A 23980-nucleotide genomic window follows, 5' to 3' on the forward strand; every position below is an offset into this window, starting at 1 on the left:
ATCCACTATTGTATACTTATTTGGAGTTGATAAAAGATTAGTAAATTAGCACATTCGTTAATTGATCAATTATCAGCTTCTCAGAAACTGGGCAATTTCTAACGTTTAAAAAATTGTTAAGAATAAGAAAATAAAAAAATTATAAAATAAATAAAAGAATATATTTTAATCTATTACAATTCAAATTTTAACTCTTCGATCAATAAACTTTTCATGGAACATGGATATCTTACAGAAGAGATACAGGTTTTATTTTTCTCTACCTTTGGTTTATTTGTGGAGTTTCTCAAAATTATTCTTTTTTTAACTCATAACAGTGCCAATTCTGTAGTACACACACAAATCTTTAAACTGAATTGAAGTTTCTAAAATTAGTGCTTTTTATTTCCAAGAGATACAGCGTGAAAAGAACAGCCCAATCGATTGTTATATTATCGGTTTTTCACTCGAAAAGTAACTAGAATAAGCTCCCAATTCGTAATTGAGAACTTATTTTTCACAACCTTTTGTCAACTGACTGCAATCTTTTATATTATTGATCGAAGTTAACTTAATTAAATAAATTGGAATCACAATGTCTCAATAGAATATATTTAAAATCAAACAACCTTAATATCTATACACAATGATTTTTTTCTTCTTCTTCTTCTTCTTCTTTATCGTACAGTCAATCCATCTAATATAGCTAAACTAAAATTACAAGTGTCAAAATATTGCTATCTTTTGCCAAATATAACGCAATAAAAGGGATGGCGCTAGTCTAAGACTAGTCAATTTAGTTAAGTTTGGAGATATTACATGTGGCTTTCAACTTAAAAGTAGGACAGCAGCTTCTGGTTTGAACTCGTTTCTCTTTAAATAAAATTGGAAAGCATCCATATGAATTTTCTAGCTTATCTACACTTTTGGAAGTCTGTTAAAAATTAAATAATATTGTTGATCACTGAAAATTGCATTACAACAAATAGGAAAAAAAAAAATATATGTAAAGAATATAAATATTTTATAATATCATGTCCTTTCCATATAGCATTTGTATGATAAAGTCACAGAACCTGAAACAATGTCTCACAAATTACAACAACGCATTCCAAATTTAAATTCATCAAATGAATGCCGATTGCTCATCAGCAAACTTTTGCAAACATCGATTAAGTTGTGGTGATGTCGATATTAGGTAATCGATAAGAATACAATAATTGGTAGTGCTTTCATAATGTCTATAGTTTTTGCACATCTCTCAATATCTCAAGTGGTATACCTACACGCGACAAGACTTATATATTATTCTGTTACTCATCATTTCGCGTAAGTACAGTATATACACAATAATTGACACTTCCATTTCGGAATTTATACACATTATTAAAAACCTAGTAGAATAAACAAAGCATGACTCTCTGAGAGAAGTACCAGGTTTTAATAAAATGTAAGGAGATTTCATACATGGCATAGGCGATTTTAAACAGAACAGCACTTCGCAGGGCATGCAAGAAACACATCCTGCAACGTGTCACCCTGAGTTTATCGACCTCACTGAGTAATAACGCCGGCAACGGTGCCTTTTAGACCGTAACACAGCTTTAAAACAACGCTGCTTTACGGCAGAAATAAGCGTGGCGGTAATACTTCTCTAAGCGAGCGCTGAGCTCAACTACTACACACTGTTGTATCCCATGTTCAAAAAATGGCCAAATATTTATTAGTGTATCGATTTTTTAATCGGTAGTTTATTGTCTTTGACAAAATTGACGTTTAACAGTTGTTGTATAGGAAATCAGTCAATTGGCTGTACAGTGATATACCTTTGCATTTTCTCTACGGAAAACAGGAAAAAAAAATTAAAATATAAGAAAATCGATTAAATTTTTTTACTCGGTTAGAATTCTAAAACGTGACGTTCTCCAATTATCCGCTTCGCCCTGAAAAATGGCTAATTACCTGTCACCCGGCTGTATCTCATGAACCGTGATACATGATTTTTTTGCCGCTATAACTAGGATATAAGACAATATTAAAGGAGTCTCCAAAAGACATTATGTTACAGTTTTTATAGACAATCGTTCGTTACCCCTTTGTGAGCGAGACCTACTCGCAAATGACCGGTTATAATAACGACCTCAGAGCTTTCCTATCTCCGGTTGTATTATTACTTGACCTGTTATCTCTTTATATTTTATAGTAACCTGGTACTTTACGATAAGGGACCAGTAGTATACTCGTAGCTTATTAGGTAAACCAACTTAACTTTATAGTTACGCAGATCTGTCAAATTGCATGATGTTGAAGATTTTGAAGTTTAATACTCGATATAAAAAGACAGTAACGTTTAAATGAAGTTTCATTAGACTAGTGTACCCCAAGTACAAGGCTTGCACCCTCGCAATTGTATAGTTGATTTGAGTATCGAAACGCTATCGATATACAATAAAGTGGACCCTATTTCACTCGTTTTAGAGTATCTTATCCTTGCAACTCTGCTGAGAGAGATACCTAAAGAAGTGTAGACAAATTTGAGCTTTAACCTGAGAGACATACGTTCCACTTTACTTTGCCATAGTGTTTCAATACTCGAAACGTCTCTACTATAACAAGCCTGTAATTCCTATAATATTATACCATGAACGGGTATAAAGGACCTATACTTATAACTTAATTTTATACAAGGCAGTAAAACAACTAGGCACCTGTTGGTATAATACATGTCACGAAAGTTGAAAAATGTAGTAACGACTTCAATTTTAGCTTTCGAGGCTTCGACTGAATAGATATTTATTCTTTGTAGAGATTTACCGATGTTATATTAATCTGTAATTTTTTTATTGAACTGTCAAATATTATTTAAAACTTTCGCTTAGGTCTTTGGTGAGATCTCCTTGTGGTTTATGAAACCCTGGTACTTTACTCACAAGAAGTTAACAACGGCAACAAACCGTGCCATGATAGTTACCATATTACGCTGTTATATATAATACATACCGCGCCAAGAATTTTGCACAATTTTATCAAGTTAATAAATGTTTTATCGACGTTCACGCTTTCATTATTATATAAGACTAAACGTCATGATTGATAACACACCACGAATTTGACTTATTAACGTGTACTACTATCGCTTAAAGTAGTATAAATTAAATATTGTTAGTGCTCGTGAATTATAATCTTTATTTTGCGGAAGGTATAGATTGTAAAACCACCATTTTATAATAATAATCCTTTAAGCGATGGTAGTAAGCGCACTGGAAATCATTCACTTGCGGCCATCTTCTTCGAAATACTTTCCGTTGGGATCTACAAGAAAGATCTCTTTACTTTTATTCTACCCTGGTACCTTATCCAACGGCAACGAACCGTGCCATGACAGTAACACCATCGTATTGCGCTATAATTTGTATGTATCCCGCGTCACGAAAGTTGAAATGCGCCATGTCAAATTTAATAAGGTTATTTTCGCATTTCCGTAAATCAGTCCGTGAAATAGATAACCTAATGTCAAATCCTCAGAAAGACTTATTTACGTAACTCCTAAACATGTTTACTCGAATTTTTATATGAGATGCTCTGATCCCGCTTTAACCTGCTAGGTGTCATCTTTTCCAACTTTCGTGACGCGTTGTGCGTTTAGTACTCATCCGCCATTATAAGAACTACGAGGGCTGTCCAGCCAGTGAAGGGTTTGCAACCGCTCCCGTGGCCATCTTCCCCTGAATACTGCTCGTGGAGGTAACCAGTTCTCTTGTACTCCGATAGGATGTTACCTGAGACAAGGCATTCAAATTCAAAATCAAAAAATACATATTCATATCACAGGCACTTAGGAAGCGTTAATCCCTACTTTCCTACTAATTTTATAAATGTCAATGTAAGTTAGTTTGTTACGCATTCACGCAAAAACTACTTAACCTCATGAAACTTTGTACACATATTCTTGGAAGTGTTAGAAGTAATATAGGATACTTTTTATACCGAAATTAAGCTCGGTTCCTTTGGGAAAGGGGATGAAAGTGTTTGGCGATTTTGCTCCATAACTCCGACAAATTATAACAGATTTAAATAATTATTTTTGTACTATAGAGGTTAGAATATGTGTTTAATTTTGCCCAAACTGTGGTTGGAGATAGAGAACAGAACTCCTCAGCGGAAAGCAGCAAACCCCTCATTTAAGGCTTAGCGATATTGAATACTTTAATTTTTTTAGAACTGCAACAAAATTGAATGGCACATGAAAAACAAAAACAAACGCAGACGAAGTCGCGGGCAACAGCTAGTAAATATATAATTCCGTTATTTTGAGGTAATAGTGATAACTACATTCGTTAACTTAAACCGAAAGCTACGAGGGTTCCAAACGCGCCCTGGTGTAAGAAGTGCTCACAACAAACTTAAACGGGTAATTTTGAGAGAGAATAAATCTAAATATTTAAGGATTGAATGTCCTTAAATATTTAGATTTTAGGCCGAAAAAACATTACTCAAAACCGGTTTCAAATATAAGCAGACAGACAAAAATTTATATTTTCAAACCGGATGATTAGATTTTTGGAATTTATTGTGTGTAACAAACAATATGAGCTTAGGAAACGGCGGGCAAACGAAATCATTCACAGAAACTTCAATTTCAAAGTATTTCTATCACAACTACTTTTTATATTCTTCAAACTTTTTCTTGCCATATCAAAACTTTTCCTTGTTTGGACCAAACTGGTTATTATCTTACCCCTGCTGTCTCTTTATGTTCAAAACGATTTTTTTTCATCTTTATTTCTAGTTTAAAACTAAACTAAAAATATCTTGCAACTAAAAGTTTCTCATCTTCTGCAAACTATTTCTAGCCTTTTCAGAATAGTTCCTTGTCTTTTAAGAACATTTCCTTGTCTTTTCAGAACTGTACCTAGTCTTTTTAGAACTTAAGCTTTAACTTGAAATTAAATATTGCAGGTCCTTGCAATATTTTATTTCAAGTTAATAAGCCACTACATTCTTCTTCAACGCATTGTAAACCTGGAGTAGTTCAGCGCAGGCATCGCTAGTTATTTGATGCTATTTTTGTTTCTTCAGTCACTTTTATTTCTGGTTACTAACTCAACAATTTTCTTGTATTTCCCAATTCTTCCTAAATTTGACTAAAAATCTTTGACTATAATTATTATTTTCCTAATTTAATTCATTTTTCATTTTTCAAATGAGTTTGAATCTTATTCCTTAGAACAAGAAAAGATTTGCACACTGTCGTTAACAGTAGATTGTAAAGGAGTATATTTTAATTATTGTAAAACAACTTATTGTGACCCACGATTCTTGCAAATAAATTATTATTATTATTGAAGTTATACCTCTTTTGGCGCTTGAGGGAAAATGATGAGAGTAAGTTTTTATTATGCGCGCGCACACCGTCACACAAAACCGACACCCTGAAGTTAGCTATAAGGTTTGACAGTGTACACTCTGAATTGTCATAGTCTGCGGGCTCATTCCAGTGATTTAATTGATTCGATTGTACAAAAATCGTAAATTTTAATGTTCAGTGAAACTTGGTTGTCCGATAACGAGTCCATTAGTGTTCCAAATTTAATTTTGTTTATTACGTGAATTTCTTTTATTATGTAGAAACTCTTTTTTGTGATATTTAAATAAACTTTATGTAACTTGATAGTGCGTTATTATTAACTTTCAAGGTATGAACTATGAAATATCTTTTTTTCTATTATTAGTGCAGTTTTTTCTACAAACGTAGAAATAAGTCAAATTTTTGAAAATATTTTTATCTTGTACGCCAAAGTATAACTTCACACACGTTTTTTATTTCTGACTGACATTTGCAAACTCACTCATATCCTTGTTTATTGTAAACCTCGTCTCTTCCAAACTGTTCCTTCGTCTTTGCAGAACTGTGAAACTAAATTTTGTTATTTCAAGATAAAGCTACTCACCCACTACGTTAGCCTTCAGCGTAGTGTAAAGTTCTAGCGCTCGCTCCGCATAGGGCCCCTTCACACTGGAGTAGTGCTTCAGTGCGGACAGCGCTAGGTAGTTAATGTTGATCCACACCTGACCGCGCCAGTACGGCGGATCGTGCTCAGTGTTACGCTTCATGTACATTGGTGCCGCTTTCGATAGCGATCTATAACAGACATCTGTTATTTAACTCATTTATTTTATTTATTACTAAACTGACTAAATGAAACTGCGTATACAATCGATGAATTTCTTAATGACAAAGTTGCTTGGAAGCATCCGGCTCCGCTTTCATCTCTCACAAGATAGAAAAATGAATTTTAAAATGTAAAATGTAAATTGTTGATGTTGGAAAAGAGCGACTGCTGAGTTTCTTACCGGCTTCTTCTCGGTTGAATCTGCCTTCCGAACCGGTGGTAGAGTCACTACAAACAGACAGACTTGACGTTTCAAAAGAGCTTATATTAGGCCTACTTGAAATAAATGAATTTTGAATTATGAATTTTGTGATATTGCAAGTAATATGTCTTTAATTAAATGTGATAATTCGTACTGTTTATTATTTTAACAGTTTAAAGTATTTATAACTACAACGATTTATTCGACATGTATTTGGCATTTGTTTACATTTGCGTGAAATTAGTAATTAATAAGAGCAAAAAAAGATGTTTACACGCTTAAAGATAAAAAGTATTACAAGCGAAATCCAGATAGAAGCTTGATCATTCATGATGTCCGACAAAAAGGCGATTGTGTTTCCGGTATCATAAAACCTATTTGGATATGAATTTAATAAACTTCCTTACCCATTCTCAGTCAACATTCTTGCGTCGTCACGGGACGAGCTCTTGAATGAGGGACAACATGTTGCCCACTAAACAAAACCTTTTCATTTTAGGTATAGCCGACAGTCCTCTGTGCAAAGCGTGCATGGAGGCAGATGAAACACCGACTCACGTACTGCTCCGATGTAGAGGAGTAGCAGAACAACGCGCAGCATGGCTTGGCATCTTGGCTCCCCAGCATCACTCCCTGAAGCACTTGGCGACCTGGGCGGCCTGCTAAGCTTCTGGAGTGAGTGACCCAGCGGGGCGCCGTACCAGTGGCACTACGGGAAGTTTCCGGCCGACCAAGTACGGAGACAAGCCCAGAGAAAGAAGAAGAAGAGATGCAACGGAATTGCAGTGTTCATTAAGTATCAAGAGAAAAATATTCACCTCAGTCCATAAGGTGACCACAATAAATCAGGCTTGTCCAGCATTTCAAATATTTTTCCCAAATTCTCGCTTTCAGGCTGCAAAACCTTGAGGAGCATGGGGAACAGGGAGACATAACCTGTAGAAGACAAAACGGCAATAGAAAAAGTTATTTATAAAACTTATAAATAACTTATAATAATACATAAATCGCCACCTAGCCCCAAAGTAAGCGTAGCTTGTGTTATGGGTACTAAGATGACTGATGAATATTTTTATGAATTACATACATAAATACTTATAACGATCAGATAAACAACCGGACACTGAAAACTATTCATGTTTATCACACAAACATTTTCCAGTTGTGGGAATTGAACCCACAGCCTCGGACTCCGAAAACAGAAACTAAATTAAAAACGAAAATTAAAAATAAAACTAAATTTAAAATATAATAAACCCCGAACCTGGTCAACGCATTTAAATTGATAATCATATTGAGATAGTTGTAAAAAAAATGATTGGCCTTTTTGAGGTGGCGGCCATCTTAGATTTGGAATTTATCATAGTGTATATTATCCTAATAGTCGAGCCATTTCATTTGATACCCATATTTAGGGAGTTGTGACAAAATATGCAATCTGCCATATTGTAGCGGCGGCCATCTTTGACCGATTTTCATCAAACACAGACACTCCCGACTCATTCACCTATCAAACGAAAAAAAACAAAATCAAAATCGGTTCATCCATTCGAAAGATCCGATAGCACAGACAGACACACACAAACAAACACACACACACACACACACACACACACACACACACACACACAGACATTCAAAACTTTTAAATCCCGTCGTTTGTGATACTAGGGCTCCATAAAGTTAACAACTAACTAACTGTCAGAGAGGTTTCACAAAACGGGGAGAAATGCAGGAAAGTACCAGGATATCATAAAATACAAAGGGATGTAAGTACTCACCAAAAGCAGAGGTGACAAGACTGGGTTGCGGCGGTATTGTCACACTCCGTATAAGTTTGGAACCCTCTTTTGGGTTTTTGCTCTGCTGACGAATGAACCGTACTCCGTCTGTATGCAAACCTAAAAAAAAGAAAAAATACATTGTCAATAGCTTTTTATAATTCTACATTTGGAGGAACTATCAATTTTATAAATTTAAAATGCATATTTAAATTTTCGGAACCGACAGGATTTGAACCTGCGACTCTCTGGCAATCGCGGCCTAAGCGCTTTCTCCAATTAAGCTACGGCTCTCCTAACGTCGATACCGAAATTAGTATATGCCTTTCACATCAGTCTTATAGCGACTGTAGCGTCATCTAGTAGGAAACGTTGCAGTTTCGATCTACTACATTTTTATATGCATTTTAAATTTATAAAATTAATAGTTCCTCCAAGTGAAGGTAAAATCACTTATAAAAATTATATAAAAGCAATGTGTGATCTCTTGTTTCAAACGTGTCTCATTGTTATATGGACCTTTGAAAAAGTAGATCGAAACTGCAACGTTTCCTACTAGATGGCGCTACAGCCGCAAGGGTAATTTTGGACTTGCCAATGCATAAGTTTAAACATTGTGTTAAAACACATTTTTAAATCGTGGTTACTATACAATTGATAAATTTCGTAACGACAAGGCTGCTTGGAAGCAGGCTCCGCTCTCAACTCTCACAAGATAGAAAATTTATTATATATACATATTTCATTGTAAACTGTAAAATTATGTTGAAAAAGAGCAATCTGCGGAGTTTCTTACCGGCCCGTCTCGGTGGAATCTGCCTTCCGAACCGGTGGTAGAGTCATTACAAACAGACTGACTTGACGTTTCAAAGTGTTTATAAAGTGGGCCTACTTGAAAAAAAATAAATTTAGAATTTAGAATTTTTTTTGAATTCTTGTTACCATTTTTGTTCCGTTTTGGCGTTTAATTTAATCCATTCAAAGTCAATGTCAAATATTTCTTTATCCAATTAGGCCATCTATGTGTGTATGTATCGCACTTTTGATACGATCATTACATGTAAAATATGACATAGGAGTGAGTTGATGGCGATAAATAAATTCGTCAACTTAAAATTAAAGCTACGAGGGTTTTTTGTGATCACCATCTCACATTGTCATTTAAAAACTATTAAAGAAGCAACCTGGTTAGAGCAATAATTTACACCCAAGCAATTTTATCGTTGACGTAGTCCTTAATACTATAATAGGACTTTACTATAAGTTTACGTTTAATTCATTCAAATTTGTACATAGAAAAAAAATGTTGGCAACTTCTTACCAAAATCAGCATAGGTTTGCGTGTGCGGTGACCAGTGCAGTTCGTTAAGAAGATCTTCGTCTCCTAACTGATCTCTCATGGATTCGAACCTTTAAAAGAAATACCATATACAAGTCAGATGAGGAGATCCGAAGTACTAGGGCCACATAGGTCAACGGCTATGTTAGAGTCCTTCTTTATAATAAAACTTTGTACTTACTTCTCTGTATCCCGCTCGAGAGCTTGTGCTATGGTTGCCATTGCATCTGTGGCTGCGTACATCCAGCATCGAAGGTCCACGTGCCGCTCTATGTACGTCGGGTGCGAGGCTCTAGAAATAATGGTCAACTTGTATGCCCGCTTCGCTAACAGCCCGCGACCTAAACCAGTTATAATTTAACGGCCGATTTCGTACACTCATCTGATGATGACTAACAAACGGGCACGGGTCTCCTCCCAAAATGACAAGAATTTAGGCCGTAACCCACCACGCTGGCCTAGTGCGGATTGGTGGATTTTACACGCCTTTTATTTATTTATTGTATTCATATATAGATATACAACGTGTAACGGAATAACGAAATACTGTTGAAGGTTGCATAAGTACATTTCATAAGGAATCACCCTGTAAAAATATTAAATCAAAAGAAACATATTTGGATAGAGGCAGGAGTTACTTTGCGGAAATCCATGATATATTATGAAAATTAAGCTTAATTTGCTATACTCCGCGAACAGCAGGAGAATCTGTATTTTTAATAACAATAATTAATTGTTAAGTCGACATCTCCTGAGGATGCTCCGATTTCGGAGCGAAACGTGCGTAGCAATGTACCCTACATTGCCGAAGATCTGTTAGATGTGGAGCATAAGGATTGAAGAAATTATAAATAAAAGCGTACAGATTCTCCTGCTTTTCGCGAGTATAGCAAATTAAGCTTAATTTTCATAATATAGAAGCATATTTATTTTTCCATCCAAAAAAATTTAAACATTCTAAATGTTGACAACCCTATTGAAGATAAAAAACCGACACGTGCATAGAACATTTCTATACGCGACTCGTACCTAATAAATCGACTCAGTAAAAACTATGGCAGTGGTTTACTCAAAAATTATTAGCGTTTCGATTTCACAGATAAGTCTCAGTAAATAATATTCCTCTAACAGTAAATAATATTCCTCTAACAGTAAATAATGAATTCCTCTAACTAAAGCCTCTGAAGAATTATTTCGGTTTATATTTGCAGGTTGTATATCACATATTAAGTAGATACATTGGGATATGACGGTGGTAGAGTCACTACTCAGTCACTAAACAGACTGACTTGACGTTTCAAAAGATTGCAATACGGTTAAATTTGTTTTAAAATTATTGTACAATTTTATTAAATTTTATTTTATTTTTTTAATGATTGAGTAGACTTCTAGAGAATAAAACGTTTCACGAACTCTTATTTGATGTCTAACAACGTCATGCGCCCTCTAAAGTTACGAATCGTGAACTGAGACTTGACCGATGAAAAAATGAAAGTTATGTTTTTTTCAAAATAACCTTACATCGAAAAATTAAAAATATGAGAATACAAACACAAAATACCGCATTTGTAGCAAGAACCATAGACAAGTTAGGTTATACGTGTTGCGTAGTGAAAATCGATTGGTGAAAGGTAAATGTATGCCTAGGCATCTTTTTTAATTAGGTCTTATTTACTTAGGTGTAGCCTTGGTCGTCGTTATAAAAACGTCCCTCAACTATCACGTAAGGGATTTTTCAACCCGGAACAGACAACTATTTACAAATAAGTAATATTAAAAATTACATACTATAAATATCTGATTTAATCGTCACCTCGCACATTTAGAAACACTTATACCATGGCAAGGAATATTATGCTGAGCTCTTTTGTATGTATACTCTCCTGGTAGTTTCAAAACTCCTACCGAACTTGGGTGCTAATTTTATCGAGTGTCGAATACTCGTTATGACACGCGTGTCTTAATATTTCATATTAGTTACTTACCTAGGATAATCATCAAGGCCAGAAGTTAAGGTTTTAGGGTTCAGCTGGACCCCATCATTCTCCCTTCCCCGCCACCTGTATGACGTGTGTTCTTCACCCTTTTGCGTTGTCTGGAACCACTGGTACCAGGCCTGCGCAAAATACGCTATAAAGCTCTTTTGTACATCTGCTCTCCTGGTAGTTTCAAGTTAATAATACTAGGCAACCATAACTTCTGCTGGTAAATTCCAAGCCCCTGTGGTAGAGTTTAGTGTTGTTTAGTGTTAACTTGTGTACATCAACTATAGCTGGGTTGGCCGAGAGAGATGAAAAGAAACCCCATTGTGCAGTTAATCTTCAGTTATTTCTTCTTTGCTCGTGAGCTAACCAACAAAGACTTCTCGAACATATTAATAAAGAGGTCTCAAAGCGTCCCGATAATAAACATTTAGTGAGAAGGCTTAAAAGGTAAAAACCCTTTGAGCTAGTGAAGTGCAGTGATGATAAGTGCAGTGAACAAAAGTAGTGTTTGCGCTAAGTAACAAGTTAACGTGAACACTGTGAACGCAGATTATAGTTAAAGACTAAGTCTGACTGACTATATCTTAGTTGTAACTTTATATAACTATTATTAACATTAAGTTAAAATCAAGTTAATCATTAGTCTTTTAGTATAATTAGTTTATACATATATACAGATGCTTTAGGGAAGAGAGAAAAAAAAAATGCCTTCTGGTACCGCTGCCCTATTCTTGCACTGAGTGAGTACTGTGTGATCCCTGAAAAGGACCCGATGTTTATACAAAATAATTCAGCTCCTCTAATTGGCTCACAGTTTGGCCAATCAGAGCGCCTGTTTTTCTGATACTCTCATTCGATTTGAGGTGTCCATACAGATTTGCTAACTATACTTCTTTGCTTGCTAACAAAAATTCTCGATCAATCTTAGAAATGATAAAACTATCGAATTTTTCATTTTCGAGTCCATGCTAATAAATAAAAGGCCAAGTGCGAATCGGACTCGCGCAAGAAGGTTTTGTTAAAATTATTTACTAAAACAGCCAAAAAAAAATCATGTCTATAGTTCGGGAGCCCCCTTAAATCGCCACGCTAATAGCTTTTTCAGTAGAAGGTAAAGATAAAAAAATAAGAACTTTTATACTAATAAAATAAGTGAAGGTAGGAATTCGTGAAATTTAAATTTATGAAATTAAATATGGGGACTATTTTGTTTCTAGAAAACTATTTTTTGTATAATATTGTAACCTTACCTGTAATCTAGGGAACATCCTGTTCAAAGTTTGTCTATGTGGCATCTCCGCCTTAAACAGATCCGGTTGGTCTTTGACCAGGCGAGCTATGTTGAGTAATAGCATAGGAGGGTTTGCGGCGGCGTTGCTCTGCACTACGAACTCTTTGGGAACTCTTGCTAACGCCTCCACTCCTGGTACATATAAGATATGAACACAAAGATTTTCTTACTGTGGGACATGAGCTGTGATTAGAATTCTACTCTCACGAGTTGATAGAGAGGATTATAGAGCTCAGACCCACCACACTGTTTCAATACGGATTGGTGGGCTATTTTTTTCAAATATTATCTACTGCTATCTACTACGATCACCAACCCGTCTGCCCTGAGTGGTGATTATGATCGCACACTCCCGTTGCGATAGCGCTTTAGTCCAACAGTGGGCTTTTATAGGCTATCATAATGTGATGGGTGAAATCTTATTGGATTGGTTGTTTTAATAGGAATTATGTTTAGTATCAGCATAGGAGAGTTTGCGGCAGCATTGCTCTGCACTACGAACTCTTTGGGAACTCTTGCAAACGCCTCCACTCCTGGTACTTGCAATATATCGACACCATGATTTCTGCTGTGATACATTAGGCCCACAGCTGGGAATAGAATTCCACTCTCAGAGTAGATTGAGAGGATTATAGAGCTCAGACCCACCACGCTGATTCAATTCTGGTTGGTGGGTACTACTTCCTACTGCGATTACCAATCCTTCCGCCCAGCATTGTGATTGTGGGCAAACTCTCCTGTTGCGAGTAGTCTTTAGTCTAACAGCGGATTGTTATTGGCTATTTATGAAACAAATAACCGGTTAAAAATATTGTTCTTCGTTTAAACGCTTAAAATTAAAAAAAAAAAAAGTTTTCACGTTTGATTCCAGATTACGATTATTTCCAAATTTCCGGTACGATGGGTTAGGAACGGATATGTTTCTTACCCAGAATCTGTTCGCGAGGTATCCATCCTTCAACGTTTATAAGGTCGAGCCAGTGGCTTGCGATGTCCAGTTGTATTTCCGGTGACCACCGTCCAATGAGTAGACCGTGAAACCCTTCGTCCCATAGGAAACCACGCGGGAAGAACGATCTAAGAAAACAGGATAATTTCTGAAAACATTTACTTCGGTTTGTCGTCTTTTTTAATGAAATCATTTGCATCAACACTTTTAGAGAAATAACTATACAAAGTTGTCTTAGTTGAATACGCAGTCACAAACAAAACATTACGTGTATTGATTGCTGATTTATAATTCTTTTTTTTTTAATATACTGTACCCTTATCTTAGTTTTTAATGTGTTAGAAAAAAAAAAAACGAAATCCAATCATCTAAGAAATAGAAGTACTAGGGTGCCATAACATAGAAGAACTCACCTGCTCGGCACACCAGTGTATAAAGGTGCCTTCCAATATGGCACAGCCTCCTTGGTGTACTGGGACCGCACACGGCTGGCCCCGTAGAAGTATCCGATACCTCCTATCATGTTAGACATGGCTGCTTTCGCTATATACACATCCTCGTCGGAGTAGCTGTAAGGATATATCTCTTAGTATTTATTGACTACTGGTAATTAAGGTAAACTTTGCCCTGTTTTTTTTTACAAAATTGCTAGTAAATATTATTAAAAAAAAAAAAAACAAACTTCCGGAGTAAGAGTATTTTTTTTTACATTTTTGTACATTTAGCTGTAACTTTAGTACAATAGAAGAGTCGTTTTCGAGTACGAAAACACCTCAACATGGGAGTAAAATGGATGTTATTGCATTGTGTTGCCCACGATTCTTAAGCTCGGGCTTTTGACAGAACATTTGTAAAACATAAATCAGTAGTAAAGGATTTAGGACTCTAAAACGCGTGAAATTATGTCCATTTTACTTTGAAGATACAGAGTTTAATACTCGAAAACGACTACTCGATTGTGAGACTATGTCAACTCCACCCTATTCCTAGATACATATTTTAACATTTTAAAAAGTTGAAGCAAATGTATAACTTCCGCCATAATATTTTTTTTAACATGCGGGATAAAAACTGGCGGTTACCTGCGACTTTGGACGCGTACGTCTTTTCATTTAATTCCAATAAAAACTTATATACGCTTATTCTATACACTATACCCCGACCCACCGATTCGCGGCACCCGCTTGCGTTATAACTTACAACCAATTTTCGTTGATTTAACTTGAATAATAACGGACTTTTACACAAACTTACATCCCCTTTTTAACGCCCTAGGGGGTAGAAATTTCAAGAGGTTATAAAACCTTCAAAATTTTATTTTGGTTTTTTCTTAATCTTAAGAACACTCACCCCTTTTCTTTCAATCTAAACTCCTTTTCAAACTTCTCATCGAAACGCCTTGTCAGGTTTTCCAGAGTGTTTGTATACTCATCGCCCTTTAGAGGAGGCGCGGGAAACCCTTGTGTAGTGTATATGACGTCTAAAACAAATGGCGTCTCTACTATTATCTGTACGGGAATGAAGTTTACTTCGTTGTCCTGAAAAAAGTATATGAAATTTAAAAAAAAAAACGACAAGTCTATTTTTTTTTCTTGTCTCATAATGTAAATATTCTTTTTATTAGTTTTGTAGTGTAATGTTTATTTTTAAATTTTGAAGAAAATAATATAAACACATTTAATAGAAAAAATCTCCTTTTACTGTGTTTTTTTTTTTTTTATAAGAAGCGGTGATAGCCCAGTGGGTAGGACTTCGACTTCCCTTTCGAGGGGGCGAGTTCGGATCCCGGCATGCTACATGGCACGGGTCTCCCCCCACAATGGGAAGGGGTTGAGGCCGTAGTCCACCACGCTGGCCCAGTGCGGATTGGTGGACTCCACATTCCTTTGAGAACGTTATGAAGAACTCTCAGGCATGCAGGTTTCCTCACGACGTTTTCCTTTTATTTATACTCTTTATTTGTACACCACTCAGAAAAACGAGACAATAAAAGAACAAACACATGAAGAATGAAGCATGATACAAAAGGCGGCCTTATCGCTAAGTAGCTATAAGGGCGCTATATAAAAATAAATATACTAATATCGCTTCCTTCACCCTTGTAGCAAGCGATATTTTACATAACTTAGAAATGTTACAGCGTGCTGGGATTCGAATTCGGCCCTCCGAAAGTGAATTCTCCTAACCTCTGGGCTACGACGCTTTTACACCTTTTAATTCATGGTACAAGGTTGAAAATTACCAAATTATCGTCGAGTTCTGCATCTGGCCCCATCACAGCTAGGCGGCCGAAATGTGGATGCTTCTCAACCTTGAAGAGGGAGTAAAATTTCTCCTTCAGCAAATGTATCCCGGACGCGTGCGCTTGCGAATGCGAAACGTGTATTATTTTTCCTGAAACAAGAAAGTAAAATTAAACAAAAAATTGGTTGCCTGTAAAGTCGGTATACGGGCGAAAGTTTTACGTGACAACGACTTTGAGTGGTAAAATAATTTTAATGTGAATATTCATTCGTATAGTAGGAAGAAGGATGAAATAATAGTAACAATTTAAAACATTTATTTATACAAAGAATTATATTTAAAACATTAATTTATACAAAGAATCTCGCACTGAATTTCATATTAACAAAATTTTATTTTTACCTTTACACATACATACGTATTTATATACAAATATACATACAATAACTTGCAATACATTTGCGTACAATGAAACAGCGTTTACTACAAAGGGACGCGTGCCTTTCACTTTTTATGTCTATCTCTCTCGCTCTTAGGCGGGCGCGTGCCTCTCACTCGCTCTCATTGTGAGCGCATAACGTGAGCGGAGCGTAACGCAGTTTCTTGAAGTGTCACCCGGCAAACCAATTTATAAGACGTTGTCACGTCAAAAAAAATCGAAATTCGTTCCGTATTGTTTTTTTTTATATATATTAATAGCGGGCGCCCGCCCCTTGAAAAAGCCTATACTGTATTTTTGAGGAAACACATCAGATGGGAGATTGTTCTATAATTTGCAAGCGCGCGGTAGAAATGATCTGGTATTTCGAATAGTAGAAGTATACCAGGCATCCAGATGATGAAGGTGGAATTTATTTCTACGGCGTGAGGTGCGGTCACAGAACGGGGAAGGAGGTATCAATGCAAACAACTCTTCAGAACACTCTCCATTATAGGCAGTGGCGTGCACAGGGTATGCATAAAGAAGGAAAATGGCATAGAATGGAAAAATCCTTCCCGTTTATGAGAAATAGAAAATTTTTAGGGTATGCAGTGCTTTTCTGCATGTATGAAGTGCACGCCACTGATTATAGGGTCGGTAGAACACACAAATTTACACATATTGTCCTTACTTATATACTTTAACTTATATTTATATAGTTATATTTATCTTTACTAATGTTATAAATGTTAATGAGGTTTGTTACGCTTTCACGTAAAAACTACTTTACCGATTTTGATGAAACTTCGTACACATATTCTTGGAAGTATTAGAAGTATTGGATAGAAGCAGGCGTTACTTTGCGGAAATCCATAATATATTATGAAAATTAAGCTTACTATACTCCGCGAACAGCAGGAGAATCTATATGGTGTAATTTATTATTTCTTCAATCCTTATACTCCGCACTAAACCAGCCGCTGCTCACACGTATTTGGCCAATACAGCAATTTCGATTTATATCGAAATTTAATCGAATCTCACCGGAATATGGCACCAGCTGCACTCTGAAGTTGCCCAACGCTAGGGTGTGGCCCAACACGTTCCCCAGGTTATCCCCACTCTCGTACCACAGTCGCGAGTGGATGCCCGCGCCCAGCGACTCGTCCAACGCAGAGTACCATACCATCACAAAGGGGGAGTTCACTTTTCCCTAGCGAAAATACAAGGAACATTAATTAACAAATTAATTTTGCTTGCGCGTCGATACTTTCTATGAGTATACAAAGTAAAATGGTTATAGAACATTATATTATTTTTTTTAAACCTACGTACAATTGATATCTAAAAGTGGCTAACCCATTACAGACCAACTACAAAGGGGTCTCCTCTCAGAATGAAATAGGTTGAAGCTTTAGTCCACAACACTGGCCATGTGCGGATTGGTGGACTTCACACGCCTTAGAGAACACTATGGATAACTCTCAGGTGTACAGGTTTCCTCACAATGTTCTTCACCATTAAAGCCAGTGATGTTTGCTTAAAACGCTCGTAACTTAAAAAAATTCGGGGATTAAACTTGGTTTGGAGGTTTAAGTCTTACCCACTTTCACTTCTTACCATCTGTTGATATGATCGTGATTATTTTGACTAAACTGCTGCGTGAAAAAGACAACCAAGTCTTAGGTAACAGGCACTCATAGGTTTGTAGGAGCGAAGTTTAACCTTTTTATATGATTGCATTGAGCTTCATATATGCGCCAATTAACTACAGTTACTTGCGCCGTCGTAAATTTTTCACTGTCCCATTTTCTCGCGCTAGATCCCCGATACCACGCTCGCTGTCTGCTTTAAGCAAACTTTTGATGGAGTCTCCTAACTGTGACATATTTGCATATGACTGGAATAAATTACTACGCCAGTTACTTCAGTTTTCTGAAAGAATGTAACTGACTATCTACTTTGATTTTATTTAATTTATTTATGTGTTTTTTTTTATTAATATTTTGTTTGGTTTTCTTTTTATTGTTGTTAGCATTATTGTTAGTGTTTCTCACTTTTAAATTTTTGTACCCTAATTTAAAATAAGTAAGACGTATTGTTTGTGTAGTTCATAAATATCATGAGAATAATAAATAATTGTTAATTAGTGTAAGTGGATTTGTGTGTATTAATTAATTGATAATAATAAATAAATAATAAATAGATTAAATTGTATAGCTTTTTAATTTACGATCTTATGAAGTTATGAACTCCTGGTACAACATGCTTAGAAGATACAAACCGTTGAAGTAACATTGATGCGCGCAGTCCAATGACCGCCATGCTGCCCTCCTGGTACCTTCAAGAAGGAGGTCTGTATATTGTGAGGGGGATCAGATATCAGCTGTTCTCCAAAATTAACTCCGTCATGCCGGATCCAGCCGTAGGAAGGCAGGTTGTCATTTTGTTCACACAGGTGTCTGAAAAGCGATGAACACGGCAAGTTAAGAAGGTTCTGCAGACAGGGTTTTGTTTTTTTATATTTCACTACAAGTTAGCCCTTGACTGCAATCCTTCAAGTGATTATCTCAACGATGATAGCAGGTAGGGCATAGTACATGGAAGGTTTAGGCTCGCTTATGGGTATGTCTTTGTAGGTAGGGTGTTAACTAGCCACGGCGGAAGCCTCCCAGACAAAGATACATTTTCAACTTTGTGTGTAAGTTGAATAATTTTAATATAACTCATATGCTAATGTGAAACAGTTACCCAGATAAGTGAGCTTGTTCAATGGTGAGCAATTTTTTTTATTTGTATCCATATAAGTTTTGTATTTAATTATTGTGCCGGGAATTAGGAAAAAATAAATATACTAAGACAATACACACATCGCCATCTAGCCCCAAAATTAGATAAACACCCAGACACTGAAAAACATTCATGTTCATCACACAAACATTTTTCCAGTTGTGAGAATAGAACCCACAGCCTTGCACGCAGAAAGCAGAGTGCACCAACTGGCTGTCTGAATATATCCGTAAAGTAAATGCCCGCATTGCTCTGAAGTCTATTTTTAACAAACTTTTTGTTTCTTTTTAGTTTATTTTGAATAGTTAAAAAAATTATAAAAACAGAATTAAATAAAGAAGATCTAATTTTATTTCTTTTATTTTATTTATCATTATTGTTTATTTACATATTAAAACATCTTTTACATTAATAAGTAATGAAAATATTGTCTACGTTCCAGGATTAGCAGTAGGGTGCACTAGGTTTGGTTTATACTTTTATAATAACCATCATACAGTTAATACATGGTTTAATTAGTCATACTTAGGGCTAGATACACACTTAGACTAACTCCACAACGTTATAAGACGAGTTGGAAATTGCGTGTAAATACTAGTGCTGTACAATTTGGCCGTTTAAACCTGCCATAAAATTTAACCAGGTTAATTAGTTCAGCAGCCAATTAATTAACTTAAACTAACCGGTTAAATTAATTAACTAGTTAACCGGTTAAATTAGTTAACTAGTTAACCGGTTAAATTAGTTAACTAGTTAACCGGCTAACTGATTAACCGGTTAAACGGTTAATCGGTTAAAAAAGAAGTTGCTTATCTTCGCAATCAGCAAACTTATTGATATTTCTGTATCAAAATCGCGAAATTTCTTGTAAATATAATTAAAAAATTTTATAATTTTTTAATTATATGATTTGTTAACAAATATCGACAGAGGATTTGTTAATATTTATCATTAAATGATTTGTTAATATTTAATAAATAAACACCAGATTTATTAAATAATAACGAATCATTTTGAATAGTAACAAATCATTTATTTTTGATGTTTAAAAATGGTCTCTAATAAATTATTTATTTACTATTAACAAATGTTTTGCAAATTAATCATTCTGGGTAACAATTTTCAATATATTAGTGAGAAAATTTGATTATTTTTTTAACCAATTAACCGTTTATACAACAAACATTTTTTAACCGGTTAACTAGTTAACTGATTTAAACGCTTAACTAGTTAATTAATTTAACTGGTTAGTTTAAGTTAATTAGTTGGCTGCTGAACTAATTAACCTGGTTAAATTTTATGGCCGGTTTAAACGGCCAAATTGTACAGCACTAGTAAATACCCTCTCATCCATGAGAGAGGACTGAGACCAGCTGTACAATGTCACTAATGCTGATCACTTCAGTGAGTCCACCTTTTGACAACTCATTTGACCCATTAGCGATGCGCTTAAAAGTACAAGTTCTGGGCGTTATAATTTCTGAAATTGTTTTTGTATGTTATGAGTTTTGTGCAGTGGATAGTTACCATCTCATTTAAATCCATCCCGTACAGGGTTTAGTGAAGTGGAAACCAGTTTTCAGTATATAGCTGAGTGCCCTATGGGAACTACGGTAAGGATAGCATAAGTGGAGAAGACCTGGCAAACATCTCTATATAGTTAGGTTCACCAAAGAGACTGGTAGGTTTCAGTAAACCTGTGTCTCAAACATGGGGAATAGGGTGGAATGGTCGTTACAGAGGACTGATCACCCGTCTCATCAATGACAGGCATCCCCTTTTTTAATATATATATTGATACAATACTACCAAAAAAGATTTAAAAGTCTAACCTGTAGTGGAATAAGATATAAGAAGAGTTTTGAAATACCTGATTCCTTTATGTGCTGATGCAGCAAGCTCATACCACATCAATCCGAACACAGGCGACCTGGGCTCCCGACTCTTCATCCCAAAGTACACACCTGGCCTATAGCTGCCCCAGTATCTGTCGGAAACTTTCACACCTGACTCTAGGACTGCCTGTGAAATACAATTTTTAATCTTATTATTCTTAATTTACTAGATATATTGATAATTTTGCAGTGGTGATAGCCATGTGGATTTGACTACACCTTTGGGGGTGCGAGTTCAAATACCAGAACTCACCTCTAACTTTTCTAAGTTATGTGTGTTTTGAGCAATTAAAATATCACTTGCTTCAACGGTGAAGGAAAACAACTTGAGGAAACCAGCATACTTGAGAGTTCTCCATAATTTTCTCGAACGTGAGTGAAGTCCACCAATCCACAATGTGCCAGGTTTGTGGACTACAACCTTAACCCCTTCTCATTGTGGGACGAGACCCATGCCCTGCAGTTCGCCGGTAATGGTTTCATATGACGAAATTAATGATCATTTTAATTCTTAATTTTTCAAAGCTCTTACGGGCTGTTTGTTTTCCTGGGATTCAAGATAGCCGATATAACTCTCCATCCTTTCAACTAACTCTATGCCAATAATCGTGTTTATTGATTCCTTAGTGAGGGTACGATGGAAGGAAGGGCTTAGGACAATGCACTATCGCATTTATAATATTATGTAAGGACTGGTAAGGATGAAAAAGAGAAAAATCCTATAATAATATTAAGGATTACTTAAACGATAAAAAAGCTTGGGTTTGAATTGCTCTAGCTTCATTAGCTTAATATAAATTTACTGTGAGATGGTGATAACATAAAAAAAATTAACCCGGCTAAGTTTGTTGTGGGCTCTTCTAGACCAGGGCTCGTTTGGAACTCTCCTAGCTTTAGGTTTAAGTTGGCGTACAAAGTTATCACCGTCCCCTTACAATTATGTAAACATATATGTATGAACGCTTCATAAGTACCTGTGATAGGCCTACATGAATAAAGATATTTTGATTTTGAATTTGAATAAGCCAAACTTACCTTGTACTCTAACAGTAAGATTTCTTTGTATTAAATTGTTGCATTTTGGTTGATCAGATATTACAAAACATGCTGACAATCAACAAACGCAAAAGCAAGAGTAACAGACTGTTGTAAGTGAAGGACAAACTTCCATTATTAATTTAATTTTAACTAGAAATTAGATTATTCTGAAGTGAGGAACATAATCAAAGGAACACTCTTTTTGTTGGCATCACACTGGCAAAGCAGGCAAATACAATCACTTGGTTGTGGCTAGTCACCACCATACTGACAGAGTTACCGACAAGTGATTTAGTGTTCCAGTACGATGACACATAGAACAGGGGTATGGTTTGAAACCCCAACAGTTTAGCCCACTATCATCTTACTCTCCAGGTAGGGTTGCTGTTACGGGTTAACTTAAAAAAATGTACTAAGGCTGCAGCCGGTAGCAGGAGATGACTGCAGTGCGATAAGCACGCGAGTAAAACTTTGAATAAAACTTACCTTTTTCTCGCCGAGCGGAGTATTCACCCGCGTCTCCAGGTACCCTAATGTACTTATGTACACAGCTATCATAAAACACACCGCCCCAACCAAAGTTTTCCAAATAGATAAGAAGTGAAAAGTTCGAATGACAAAAGAAGCTTCACTGGCTGCGGAACTGCTGCTAGATTCGTTACTGTTCCCATGTTTAGGCTGTGCGGTCGATTTTCTGTTCCTAACCATTTCTGGGAAGCATTAAAGTCTATTTTTCTATTATATATTTGTTGCTTTTCAGTTTAATTTCTTGAAATTTTAACCCAATAATCACCGTTGTTTTAGTATGGAAAACGTCAATAATTTAAGACATTGACATAAATGTGACAGTAGTGATGTACAATGATCTGATTGTACGTTGATTCGATAAAATTAAATGAAATTATTCATAATTTAATATGTATAATTCCAATTGCCATTTGCAGTTATCTTAATCTTTCATTAAAGGCGTTGTGACAGCCTGCGATTCCTACAAAAGTTTTCTTTAATGAGTAAAATTTTTTAAAAATTAGATTATTTCAGGAATCATTGCTAGCAGGGTGCATCGGCGTCATACAAAATTTACTTCAGTTCCCATTTTCGGCAGTGGTTGGTATTCTGTTCCTAAACAAGCAAGCATTGACGTCTAAAAAAACATGTCTGGAACAAACATCACAACTTAACCTCTGCAATAGACATATATATATATAAATCAATAAATCATTTCGTAATAATCATTTTGTATATATGTATATATATATATATATATATGTCGGTATTATATATATATATAAAACTGTAATGCCACTCACCAAACTATTAATAATTTAAAAAAACAACGTGTGAGCCGTCACGGGAGACCTGACAGATGTGAAAAATCGAAATGATTTTCTGTAAGTTATTGCAGATATTTCATAGTGAAAAGTTAAAGCATTACAAATTTGTTCCACAAATTAAAAACATTGGGGGTGCGTCGTCGCCACGCTATATGATTGACACATAATCCACATAAAAATTATAAAGCTAAAACCTCGTATCTTTAATTTTGTGTGTTCATAATCCGTTTGTTTGCGATAAATTCATTGTTTACATCGAGCGTTACTTTTCATAGCATCGACAACACTAAAAGACTATGTAACACGTTTAGAAACTGACGTGGCTTGAACCTTCATTATCAGCTATCCGACACATCAAAATTAATACTTGCTATAACGTTTAAAATTGTGTTATTAAATAAACCCATTTAATTTAAATGTAGCTAATTTCGATGTGCTAATAGCATTTACTAAAGAGGAATAAGAAAAGACAACGTACTATTCAATTACGCGCAAAAGCGCTGCCTACCCTAAAAAAATATACCTCTGATTGGTTTGTAGTGACTCTACCACCGGCAGG

General features: G+C 35.6%; 1 protein-coding gene across 1 annotated transcript; it reads right to left on the reverse strand.

Annotated features, from left to right (window-relative positions):
- Positions 1–147: 147 nt before the first annotated feature.
- On the reverse strand, positions 148–22873 carry LOC120635211 (mannosyl-oligosaccharide glucosidase). Its single transcript, XM_039906151.1, has 16 exons — positions 22574–22873; positions 21025–21176; positions 18649–18826; positions 17409–17577; positions 15942–16093; positions 15050–15237; positions 14113–14268; positions 13679–13827; positions 12710–12882; positions 11460–11590; positions 9656–9766; positions 9457–9545; positions 8136–8255; positions 7173–7290; positions 5931–6121; positions 148–3758 (listed from the first exon to the last, which is right to left on the reverse strand). The coding sequence occupies exons 1-16, from the start codon at positions 22793–22795 to the stop codon at positions 3622–3624; spliced, it is 2436 nt and encodes an 811-aa protein (XP_039762085.1). The 5' UTR covers positions 22796–22873; the 3' UTR covers positions 148–3621.
- Positions 22874–23980: the final 1107 nt, after the last annotated feature.

Source organism: Pararge aegeria, chromosome 26, assembly GCF_905163445.1.
Source record: "Pararge aegeria chromosome 26, ilParAegt1.1, whole genome shotgun sequence".
In the NCBI taxonomy this organism is placed as follows: domain Eukaryota; kingdom Metazoa; phylum Arthropoda; class Insecta; order Lepidoptera; family Nymphalidae; genus Pararge; species Pararge aegeria.

Bases quoted from the DNA above. Each gene is read 5' to 3' on its own strand.
- LOC120635211 (XM_039906151.1), bottom strand. From the start codon at position 22,795: ATGGTTAGGAACAGAAAATCGACCGCACAGCCTAAACATGGGAACAGT. The intron at 13,828-14,112 runs GTGAGTTCTTCT...CTGTTTTCTTAG, and splicing joins TACACTGGTGTGCCGAGCAG to ATCGTTCTTCCCGCGTGGTT. The intron at 3,759-5,930 runs GTGAGTAGCTTT...GCCTTGTCTCAG, and splicing joins GCTGAAGGCTAACGTAGTGG to GTAACATCCTATCGGAGTAC.